This window comes from Apis mellifera, linkage group LG2 (assembly GCF_003254395.2).
Source record: "Apis mellifera strain DH4 linkage group LG2, Amel_HAv3.1, whole genome shotgun sequence".
Classification (NCBI taxonomy): domain Eukaryota; kingdom Metazoa; phylum Arthropoda; class Insecta; order Hymenoptera; family Apidae; genus Apis; species Apis mellifera.
In genome coordinates, this window is record NC_037639.1 from 6,749,283 (window position 1) to 6,760,846 (window position 11,564).

Below are 11,564 nucleotides of genomic sequence, written 5' to 3' on the forward strand. Positions count from 1 at the left end.
CTCCGTAATGCGATTTATGTTTCCGTCACGTTTGCCACGCGGATTATTCTCAATCGTCTCGCTTATTCTGCATTCACTCATCCTTGCGCCGCGCCGTCCCAATGATTCCATTCCGAATGAATATAAATTCGAGGATTAGGCTTTTAGATGCTTTAGGTGGATCGTGGGTGGAAGATTTGAAAGAGGAAGGTGAAGAGGATTGGTGGAGGAAGGGGTGGAGGGAATTACGCGAAAGATGGAAAAACGTCCTATCCCGAGTGGCCATCCACTGTATTCTATATGTGTTATAACAAAGATTCAAGATTAATATTTTTTTTTTTTTTTTGTTATTTCTTATCAAGAGGATTGGAAAAGGAAGATAATGAAACCAAGGAATAATGGGATAAGAAGGTTTTTAATATGATTTGATTTTATGGAGGGTAATGTAAAGATTGAATAAAAGTATATGATATATGGTACAAGTTCCTTTGTGCAACGGTATAAAATTTGGATTGTATATTGCATATTATAATAAAATGTATAACGCGAATTGCAGCATGATATAATCCAAGATTAAAGAATTGATTTTGGAGCAAGTGATACTGTTTTGTATTGTTAAATAAACGTATGGATTTATGGATTCATTTTCTGGAAGAGAAAATCGTATACTGGGATAATTCTCCAGTTATGAACTACATGCATCGTTAAAATACCTTCCTCAAATCTCATTTTCCATTGTTCCAAAATTCAATTTATCCTTTGTCATAACCACAATTGTCGTTTATTAGATTGTATTCATGTAATTTTATTTTATAGAAAAATAAATAAATATCATTTATCACGTTTGCATTCATGTGTATCTTATATTACAATTTCATTTCCTGTTATATGTTCAATAAAAATATATAGAATTTAATATAAAATTTACAAAAATTTAATTATATTAAAATATTGTATTTGACATTTACTTTTACTAATACATATCGAATTAATATTTTTGTTGTTAAGATATTATCATTGAATATTATAATTGATATAATTATGAAAGTGATATTAATATCAGCATCTAATGATGCAGATACATTGATATAATCAATACTGTTGTAATAAAATTAATGCTCATCGTAAATATCATCGAATTATAATTGTAGAATTTAATTAAAAAGACGAATAATTAATTATCCAGTTAAAATTTTTTAATAATTATATTCAACTTCCTTTAACAATATATTTGCTTTTTATTTTTCAAGCGAAAAGAATTGTAAATCTTTAAATCTAATATTTTGGAAATTATATCACGAATAATTATATTATAGAAATTCTACTAAGTTACAAAGACAATATTGAGAAATGTTCTGAAAATGAACAGGACGAACTTGTTCTTTGTCAGAATTCTAAAAAGGAGAGCAAGGACATATATACGCACTTATCTTTTGAGAAGAATTCGGAGACGTGCGTGGGCATTCGATACTAAGAGGGTTGGAAGTTGAAGTATATAAGAAATTCTTCTGAATAATGACGTAAAGACATTTCTCGGACAAAATGACAAAATTGTTTGATTTGAAACAAAAATTAAATAATCTTGAATGAATCATGAAGATGATTGTATAAAATATTTTAATTACATCTATTTAATTATATTATATCTAAATTATGCTATAATTTTTTTACAGTTGCTTAAAAATATCTATTATGTACATTTCATTCTGTAAAATTTGATATTAATAAAATTTAATATGAAAAAATTATATATAATTATATATAATTTTAATATTTTAATAATGATTTTTTGTATACAAAAATTATTCATAAAATTTTTAAATTATTATACTTTTTATTGTTTATAGTACGAGACAAGAGATTAATAGCAACGAAACTTTCTGCAAGTTTCTTGTGTCGATATTGAAATGTTAAATGCTAAATTAAAATGCGGATATGTATTTTTTCCACACCTCCCTTAAGTGAGGAGTGAAGTGAAAAAAAAAAAAAAAAAGAAAGGCAAGAAGAAAGAATGCGTAGGCGAATCGCATCAACAAGGACACACCTATAACAGGGAAATTCGATGTCATGTCCTAATTGGCGTTTATAGCACACAAGGGTACCATGCTTCATCTCTTGTTATATCATTCTCCATAATGAACCGCGAGAAATCGGAGAATCATTAGACGACAAATAGAAGAGACTTATTTTTCGTTAATTTATTTTATGATTTTTGTAATCGTTAATTTTTTTATGATCATGAATTTCATCAATCATAATTATTTCTATCAATGAAAAATTTTGAAAATTTTCTAAATCTATATCTAAACTTTCCTTTTTTTTTTTTTCTTTTTTGAATCAAAAATTGCCAACTTCAAGATTTTGTAACCTTTAAGACTTATCTCGTCTCAATAATTGCGAAAAAATTTTATATAATGTATTTATTTTAAGTAAAAAAATGCTTTTGGAAGTGGAAGACGAGACACGTGACTTTATAACGACATATAAAAAAGATTTTCAATCGAAAGAAGGTCATAGACCAAAAGAATGCAGACCGGAACCACCTTACCCTCCACCATTGAATATTTTAAATGGCCCTTATAAAAAATGTCTCAATACACGACGAAAAAATGAAACGCTTCCTTTAAGTGAACAAAGCGAGGATCCTCAGGAAAACTTAAATAGAGTAAACAAGTAACAATAATTTAACTTAACATATTATATTATATACTTTGTAATAAATTATTTCATATAATTTCATATTATATAATTTTTTATATTATTTCATTTAATTTATAAAATTTTAAAAATTTAGAAAAAATTAAGAAAAATAAATATAGATAATATTTGCAATTGTTAGATTCGCGAGAAATATTCGCATTTAAAAAAATTTCTTCCGGAAGTTGTACCAGACGAAGATTTAATTGAAAGAAAAGACAATGAACTGAAACAAACCATGTATCAATTACATTATTCAAAAGGTTTAATGTTTTGAAAGTGATAGTATAATTTCATTAATATAATATAATATATTTAAAATTAAAAATTTAATTATTTAGATGATTATTCACCTCGCGTGAAAATATATGGAAGAAAAAAAGATATACCTTTACCGGAAGATTGGGTCATATCAGAAACGGTTCAAAAAAAATCTTATAAAAATCCGTGGAAAATCGTAACAAAAGATTTGTTACATGTAAAAAAAGCAATGAAACCTTTGGATAATTTAATACCGAATGAAAAAGAAAGAGAAATTCTTCGTATAAGGTAAGAAAACAAAATTAAACAGCTTCGTTCAATTTCCATATGTATGTTGTTAAAATAATCGATGATGTACGTTTTTTGTACTTTTTTAAAACTTTGATAATTATCCATAATTAAAAATAATAAATATATTAAAAATATATTTATTAATATATATAATTAAACTATAATTTATTACATATTATTAAACTATATAATTTATTATTATTTCTCTTAGTACTGGATATTCAGAAAAGAATGCAACTATAGATGCTACCGGAAATAAAGTAATAAAAGAATCCTTACATGGTGCACCATTACCGATAGAACCTCAAATATATACTAAAGGACCTGATAGTCCACCATCTGAATGTTCTGAAATTCTAGCAGAGAAAAAATTTGTACTTCCTTCTAGAATTATCTGATGTTGTTCATGCAAATAATAATTTAATATATTCAAAATAATATATTCAAAATAATAATAAAAAATTATCTTATTTTTCTCTTCTTTCGTATTTTTTAGAAGAAAATTATTTTTAATAAACACTTATTACACTAAATGATAAATTATAGGAAAAGGATTACATTAATTAAATCATCAGACATGAATTATTATAAAACACAACCCGTATTGTTTTGCTTACATATAATTATTTTACAAATATATTATTTCCTATTTTCATCCAATTTAATTATTAATTTACACTTGTTTACATCCACGCTGAACACACAATATCATATTTCACGTAAATCTTTCTTACATTTATAAACTTACAATTATTTACAAATTCGACTTATTTTAGAATCATTTAATAAAATATTTATATTCGAAGAAACATTCTTTCTTTTTTTATTTTAATTTTTACATTTGTAAAAGAAGATGCTGTATATGAATATATATTATGAAATATTATTTAACTATGAATAAAATTAATTTTTTGTTTGTCCTTTGAATATTCTTAGACATATTAGAATTTTAGAAAAATGTCATTGTTTTTATATAACAGCAAAATATAATAATTAATTTTTCAAAAGTTTCAGTTTAATCATAAACATAAAATTGAATTATTCATTATGATAAATTTTCAATTATATAGATTATACATATTATATAGCCTCCTTCATTCTGCCAAAATAGTTAATATTTCAAAATTAAACATGTTATTTACATAAGCTATTGGAAAAAATACAAATAATTTCTTATAATATACTCTAATAATTAATTACATTTCATAAAGCTTTCATCAAATTAAATTAATTGTACTTGCACAAAACTATACAAAAAATCTTATTGATGTATACACTCTTTGCATTTTGTTTACTTTTTATTTTAATGGAAGTTAAGATTAATTTACTTATAAAACCTAATCTAAAAATGGTACCCAGCACGTAACAATAAATTATATAATTCAGTCTCTCGATTGCATGTAGCGATATGATTTGTATAAAAATTTAGATATTTGGAAATTATAGATTCGATATGTAACACTGCAAACATCTTTTATATACACAAAATATTTAAAGTTAATTATAACTAATAGAAATATATTTTTTTTTTTTTTGACCAAAATGTTATAATATATATTATCTAATCTCGAGTTTAATTTTTCATTATACCGGACGTGGTACTATGCAATAGTGTTATCAAGTCTTATTAGGCTATGCGTAAAAAAAAGCTAAAAAAATATAAGACATAAACACTTTTCGTAACCGCAATATATACAACTTTGATGGTTTTCACAGCATTTTATCTTCAAGAATTATGTTTGTACTATGTACAAAACTAATACAAGATGTCATTACCGACACATTTTTCTTCTTTGACTTATTATTTTTTTTCCATGTATCATTTCCATTTATCATTTAACTTAAACATTTATCTATATTAAACAATTATTTGAGGTAACAATATCGTTTTCAGAGATCATATCCTGAAGAGGAATACCTTGTTTCTATAAAAAATGTATAATCATGTCAATTTACTCTAAAATCTCTGTATTTAATTAAAAAAAAACTTACTTCAATAACAATTGTGGAAGCCATATTATCTGTGTCGCGATACTGTACACCTATATTTGCTGCTGCTATTGCTATAGTACGAACGGTATTAGTGCTGGTCGAAGTTGTGATGTGCTGGGTAATCATGGCGTTTTCGTTTGTTCTACTGGAACCATTACACTCTTATATGCGTAAAATAATGAATGAGATACTGTGTTTGTTTTTCATAAGAAAATATATTAAGAGAAGGTATAAATAGAAACTTACTTTCTTTTTTTTACTTGACCAGAATGAAATCTACCACCTTCACCACGAATTCTATTCATTGCATGTCGATGACGAGATTCATGAAGATATTTCTGCAAACAGATATTAATTCAAAATTAATATAAAATATGTGTATAATGTTAAATTATGACTAACTTACTGGTCTTTCTTTAGGTATCTTTCCTTCAGCTTCTAATTTAGCCCGAGCTTGACGACGTTTTAATATACGCCTATATTGTTTAGCATTTACATATAAAGGTTCTTCTTCAAAAACTTCTGCATTTGGCAATGCCACCCTTTGAAACTGTGTCTGTCCACTATTTCCTGGTACCATCTAAAACATTAGCAATTGCAATCATATGTATTTATATATTCTAAAAATAATTTAAATTTAATATTAATTTGTATTACATTAAATATTACATTATATTAAATAGATATTACATTACATATTACATATTACATATTACATTAAATAGATAAATTTTTAAATAAAAAGATTAAAAAAAAGAATAATATATTATCTTTGTTGCTCTATAATCACTACAAGTCAGTATAATATATACACAGACTATGTAAGTGAAAGAGACATTTTAATAGTAATCACCATGACAACATTTCCTGCCTGAGACGCTGTTGCTGTAGGACTTGCTAAAGGTTGTACTGGTGTTGTGGTTGCTGCAGTGGTTGTTGTTTGTGATGCTGTTCCAGGAATTTGCATAAGATTTCCATTGATATTAATTACTAAAAATATGAAATTATTAGATGAATTTTATATTTTAATTTTAATAAATAAACAAATTTTAAAATTTCATACCTGTGGGTTGTGCTTGTTGAACTTGACCTTCTAACTGTACTGGCTGATAAATGTATGTTTGTCCATCTGGAGTTTGAATAATTTGAGGTGTTTGTGGTTGTTGAATTACAATTTGTTGACCTGTACCAGTTAAACTAGATACTGGAACAACTTGTATTTGTCCATTTGGTGCTGCTACTTGTATAGCTTGTGGTAACATCATTGCTTGACCTCCTTGACCCATTTGAACAACTTGAACTGTTCCTCCGGCACTTCCAACCACAACTGCTTGTCCTTCTCCCAGTTGTTCCATTGCAAATTCCTTCTATAGCTAAATAAAAAATATTGATTTACAACGACAAAAATAATGCAGTTATATTAATATATAATATAATATAATATAAAATAAATTGATAAAATGCAAAGTATAAATCTTAAATGTAAAAAAAATTAGTACGATAAAGATGATTTATGCTTCATAAGAATAAATATTCAAATATAAAATCATATATAGTAATTTGAGAATTATATATAAAAAATCTTGCTTATTTGTTTAAAAGTTGAAGATAAATAAATGATATATATTTTAAAAGGTTAGATTACTGAGAGATTTTTTTAATTTTATTTATATATTTTACATCTTGTAAGTATTGATAAAGATCGCCAACGTGGCGAGCACATTGAAATTTGAAAGCCCACGTGCAAGATGTTAAATAGACGTAGAAAAAAGAATTGAGGCCAGACAATAATCATCACCTTCTGTCGGGCACACATCGCTTCCGAAGGATATTGTATCCTGTTTTCAGCGGCATGATTAACGTCATATTTTTGTAATCCTTAACACGCGGCAAATGTTGATGTACAAAACGGAGACCAAGTCTGCTGGATAATACTTTGAACGCGATATGCTCGCCATGGATCGACACGAATTTCGGACGAGAAACGCTCGTCTTGACAAACATGGCCGTGCAGAAAGAGTTTTTCAAGCTCAAGAAGTCACGAGTTCGCAGTTGAAACAGCACACAAAACGAAAACGCGGTTAATCGTACAACGGTGCGCGGTCGTACGCGTACCCCGTTGATGTTTGATAATTTGTGGACTTACATTGGATATTTTCGTGGGCACTTTCCCAATGATTGGTCGGCAAATTGAGGACCAATGGTCGGCGATAGAGAGTCCTCGGCTCTTGTGTATTGGTGGCACTGAACGGGGGGACCTGCCAGTCCGATAGCAGCCCGATGCCAGACCGGTCGATGCCCCTCCGCGCCATGATGTGCCTAACCAATCTACTGGCTTGACTTATCCCCACTACCTACTTCCCGCGCTCTCATCAAACTTCGCGCGTTCCTAACAGCTTATTTCCCGCTTCCTTTTAAATCGATTTACAATGCATCATCCATAATAGTCACAGATAATTCTCTATGTTCATCGTTTTATTATTAATTAAAATTCGATAACTATTGATAATCATTAAATAAATATAAATATTTAAAAGTAAATAATTTATTGAATGATTCTATGTAAAATCAAAGTTTTTAAGTATTTTATTTTATTTGTATATATACATATACAAATGAAAATGCAAAAAATTTTTTAAAAAATTTAAAAAATGAAAAGTAATTATATATTATATAATTATAATATGCAAAAATATTTAAATATTTAAATATTTAAATGTAATAAAATATAAAACAAATATTTTTTTTTAATAAAATAATGAACAAGAAATATTGATAATTTTTATGTATTTATATATATATATATATATATATATACCTTAAATAATAAATTAGTTTTTTATTATTTTAATAAGCTGCAATGTGTTAATGATGTAACAAGTGCGATTATACAATGTTTGAATATTGTTTACTATAATTACTTTTATTCAAAGTAACTATTATTCATAAATAATATATCATTTTGCAATTTATCATTTATTTAACGCATATAAATGAATAAAGAATCATAAGTGAAATAACAATTATTATACATTTAATAAAATATAAAATTAACAAATTTTGTTTGTGAGAAAGAAAATACATATAAGAAGAGTGATAATGATTAGAAAATATAACATTAATAATAGCATTAATTTATATAAATATCACAAATTTATGTTTGAGTTAGGAATTTGATTGGTTGAGACATTATACAAACACATCTTGTAACAATATAATAAAGATGAAATAAGAAAGGAGACAAAATTTATATAGTATAAAAAAACAAAATGTGAATATAATTAAAATATACAATTTATAATATAAATAATGTAAATATTTCAGTCATTTATGAATATTGATTGTTGTTGAATCTACATTTTATCTATTATGTTTATATTAGAAATGTTTTCAGTGCTGAGATAAAATTAAAAAAAATTATTGATTCAATAAAATTTAATTTTTGCAATTTCAATGCGAAAAATGATAAATTTATAAGTAAATTGCATTTATTAAATTATGACAAAATAGCCCTTTTATATTGTTTTTTGATATACATCTTAGCAAAGACTAATAACAGTGTTTTAACTTTTTACAGTATTATATATAAGTTATGGAAAAGCACTACCAAATTCAGCTCTTTCATTAAAAACTGGTCGTTTGGAAATATCTTAATTTGTAACATTTTAAAACAATTTCGTATATTCAGAAACTGTCAAGCCACTTTAACATGTTATTAAGAAATAGTACCTGTACTTTCATTTATACATCATATTATAATGCATAATCAATATTCATATTCAAGTAAAATCTGAAGTAAATTCAGATTAACTTATTTGAAAATTGATTTTGAAAAGACATGTTTTTTAATGTCACATAGTACAATGATTTCACTCAAGCAGGATATAATCTTGCTGAGGAAATGCCAAAAGATCACGATAAGAAAGGAACTACTAAATCTTCCTTATGTTCAACATTTACATCTTCTAATGCTGTCACAGCCTTATTGAGCATTTCTGTAATCTGTGAATAAAATTTAAGTTTAAATAAATTTAATTAAATTAATTATTAAATAAATTGTAAACATTAAATATATAACAATAAAATATATATATATTTAAAAATATATATATATATATATAAAAATATTATATATATATTTACCAGCCCATGATCTCCAGCTGCAAGAGGATCTGCTGCTAATATTTTTTCTGGAGCAGGGACATCTTTAAGTAGACAAGATGTACTATCAGGGACTTTAATACCTCCAGCTTCTATACGTTTTGAATATGCACGTGACCTATCCATATATTCATGCTGTTCTAAATTGTGCGAATCTAATGCTCCAACATCTATCACATTACTGAAATTAAATATTTTTTAATTATTTTTAATAACAATAAATTATTTTTAATCATATTATTAATCATATTATACAATCTAGAAAAATAAACAAATACTCACGCAGCTGTTTCATGTAAAATTCTATTTAATGCACTTTGTTCATCTGTTTTTTTGGGTACTGAACTTGCATATTGGTTAACATAATCATCACTAAGAAAAAAAAAACAAAAAAATTTCATAATTGTTTTTTAATGCTATAATATATATATATATATATATATATATATATATATATATATATAAAATTTAACATACCTATGTACTCTAGATATATTTGTGTTATTACTAACAGGATCCACTAACAAATGTGTCCTTTCATTTACTTCTCCACTCTATAAAAAATAAATAAATAGAGAAATTATATTAAATAATTTAAAATAAAATATACATTTTTTTACTTAAGTTCAATTAAATTTATACATATAATTATATAATATTAATTATTTTATATTATATTTGATTAAGCAGAATTGTGATAAAAATTGTATCCTTTTATATATCTAACTTTTGATAAATCAAGGTTTCAAAACATTTCATATGATTGCAATAATATGATTTATTACCTGTGGACCGCTGTCTTCTTTACAGAAACTGTAACAACATCCCATACTTAAAAATTAATTACTAATACTTTTTTCGTCAGTGATACGTATTGCTACAACGTATTACTTTTAATCTTCATTCCTGTAAACAATTAAATGAATCAGCTCTAATGCCGATATTGCGCTTCAGTCACTGTCCATAAATAAAATATATTGCGAAGTGTGACAATCTTTCTTAAGATACGAAAATGTTAACGAAAAGGTATGAATGTGCACCCACGGACTAGATACAGAATAGATTTCTTATTCAATGCATTTTTATAACACATAGGCCTGGAACAACGTAGCCTCGATTATTATTATGTATCAAATTTGATATTATCGATTTGATATTATCGAATCAAATGAAATAACAGTATTAATGGGATGAAAGAAAATTAAATAAATATAAAAATCTTTGATATAAAAATTGACATAATAATCATAGACGAAATATAAAATAGAACTAATGATCTAATATATATTTAATATATGTTCAATTCATTTTTTGTTATGTATTGAGCACAGATTCTTTATTTTTTTTTTTATTATTATACTTAACATTATTTGGCTTAATAAAATAACATTGTAACATTAGTAATGTTTAAAAATATAATTAAATTTTAATATATAATTATAAATAAGAAAAAGAAAAAAATATTCTATTACAAAATATTTTATAGATGTACATGAAATATGCATTTTATACGTAAGAAGTGTTATGTTGTTTTATAAAATCATTATTTTAAAGATACATTGTAAATTTACCAAAGTAATATCTATATTTTTTATTTATTATTATTTTAATTATCTTAATTATCTAAAAGATTATTTTTTTAAAGATTATTTTAAAAACATTGTAATTTTAAAAGAAAAATAATAAAAATGTGTTCAATTGATATTCCGTATCTCGTTTATGATCACATTCATAAATGTCGCATTTATAAAACACATTTCAAAAAGTATAAAGATAAGAATTAAAAAAAAAAGAATTAAAAAATAAAAGAAAAAAAAGTGCTATAGACTAGATATAGAAAATTCTTTTCAAAATATTCAAGAAATAATATTGATTTTCAATTTATTCTATTTTATTGTGAAAAATATTTTTATAATTCAAAAAATGGCAGTGACAATCAACACTTACTTTTTTCACTTCTTTTTTCTATTTATTATTTTTGTCTATTCTATTTCATCTACAATATTTTAAAAATGACATTGATTCCCTAATTTTCTCTATCCTATTTTGTCTATCTTTCTCTCAGAATTTGTTCTTGTCCATCATTATTTTATAAAATTTATACACTCAAGAAACAACTGCGATCAACTCTTCTCTTTTTTATCTAACCTATTAAAAAAATCTTAATAGGATCTAAAAAATCT

The 11,564-nt window shown here is 25.1% G+C and overlaps 3 protein-coding genes across 6 annotated transcripts; 1 reads left to right on the top strand and 2 right to left on the bottom strand.

Moving 5' to 3' along the window:
- The first annotated feature begins 2,249 nt into the window (after positions 1-2,249).
- Positions 2,250-3,234, top strand: LOC113218595. Its single transcript, XM_026439036.1, has 2 exons — positions 2,250-2,644; positions 2,819-3,234. Exons 1-2 carry the CDS (start codon positions 2,417-2,419, stop codon positions 2,951-2,953), a joined length of 363 nt encoding a protein of 120 aa, XP_026294821.1. The 5' UTR covers positions 2,250-2,416; the 3' UTR covers positions 2,954-3,234.
- Positions 3,235-4,749: 1,515 nt separating this feature from the next.
- On the bottom strand, positions 4,750-7,519 carry LOC725757 (nuclear transcription factor Y subunit alpha). 4 transcript variants are annotated; one of them, XM_001121566.5, is made up of 7 exons: positions 7,367-7,519; positions 6,284-6,593; positions 6,074-6,210; positions 5,627-5,800; positions 5,467-5,558; positions 5,221-5,365; positions 4,750-5,153 (listed from the first exon to the last, which is right to left on the bottom strand). In XM_001121566.5, exons 2-7 carry the CDS (start codon positions 6,573-6,575, stop codon positions 5,082-5,084), a joined length of 912 nt encoding a protein of 303 aa, XP_001121566.1. In that variant the 5' UTR covers positions 6,576-6,593; positions 7,367-7,519; the 3' UTR covers positions 4,750-5,081. The 4 variants fall into 4 exon arrangements, with proteins under 4 accessions (XP_001121566.1, XP_006561224.1, XP_006561223.1 ...); XM_006561161.3 differs by lacking the exon at positions 7,367-7,519 and adding an exon at positions 7,019-7,360 and having other exon boundaries at positions 6,092-6,210; XM_006561160.3 differs by lacking the exon at positions 7,367-7,519 and adding an exon at positions 7,019-7,360 and having other exon boundaries at positions 5,221-5,362.
- Positions 7,520-8,781: 1,262 nt separating this feature from the next.
- LOC725789 (ragulator complex protein LAMTOR1) lies at positions 8,782-10,512 on the bottom strand. Its single transcript, XM_001121596.5, has 5 exons — positions 10,167-10,512; positions 9,859-9,935; positions 9,664-9,753; positions 9,364-9,562; positions 8,782-9,222 (listed from the first exon to the last, which is right to left on the bottom strand). The coding sequence occupies exons 1-5, from the start codon at positions 10,209-10,211 to the stop codon at positions 9,133-9,135; spliced, it is 501 nt and encodes a 166-aa protein (XP_001121596.2). The 5' UTR covers positions 10,212-10,512; the 3' UTR covers positions 8,782-9,132.
- Positions 10,513-11,564: the final 1,052 nt, after the last annotated feature.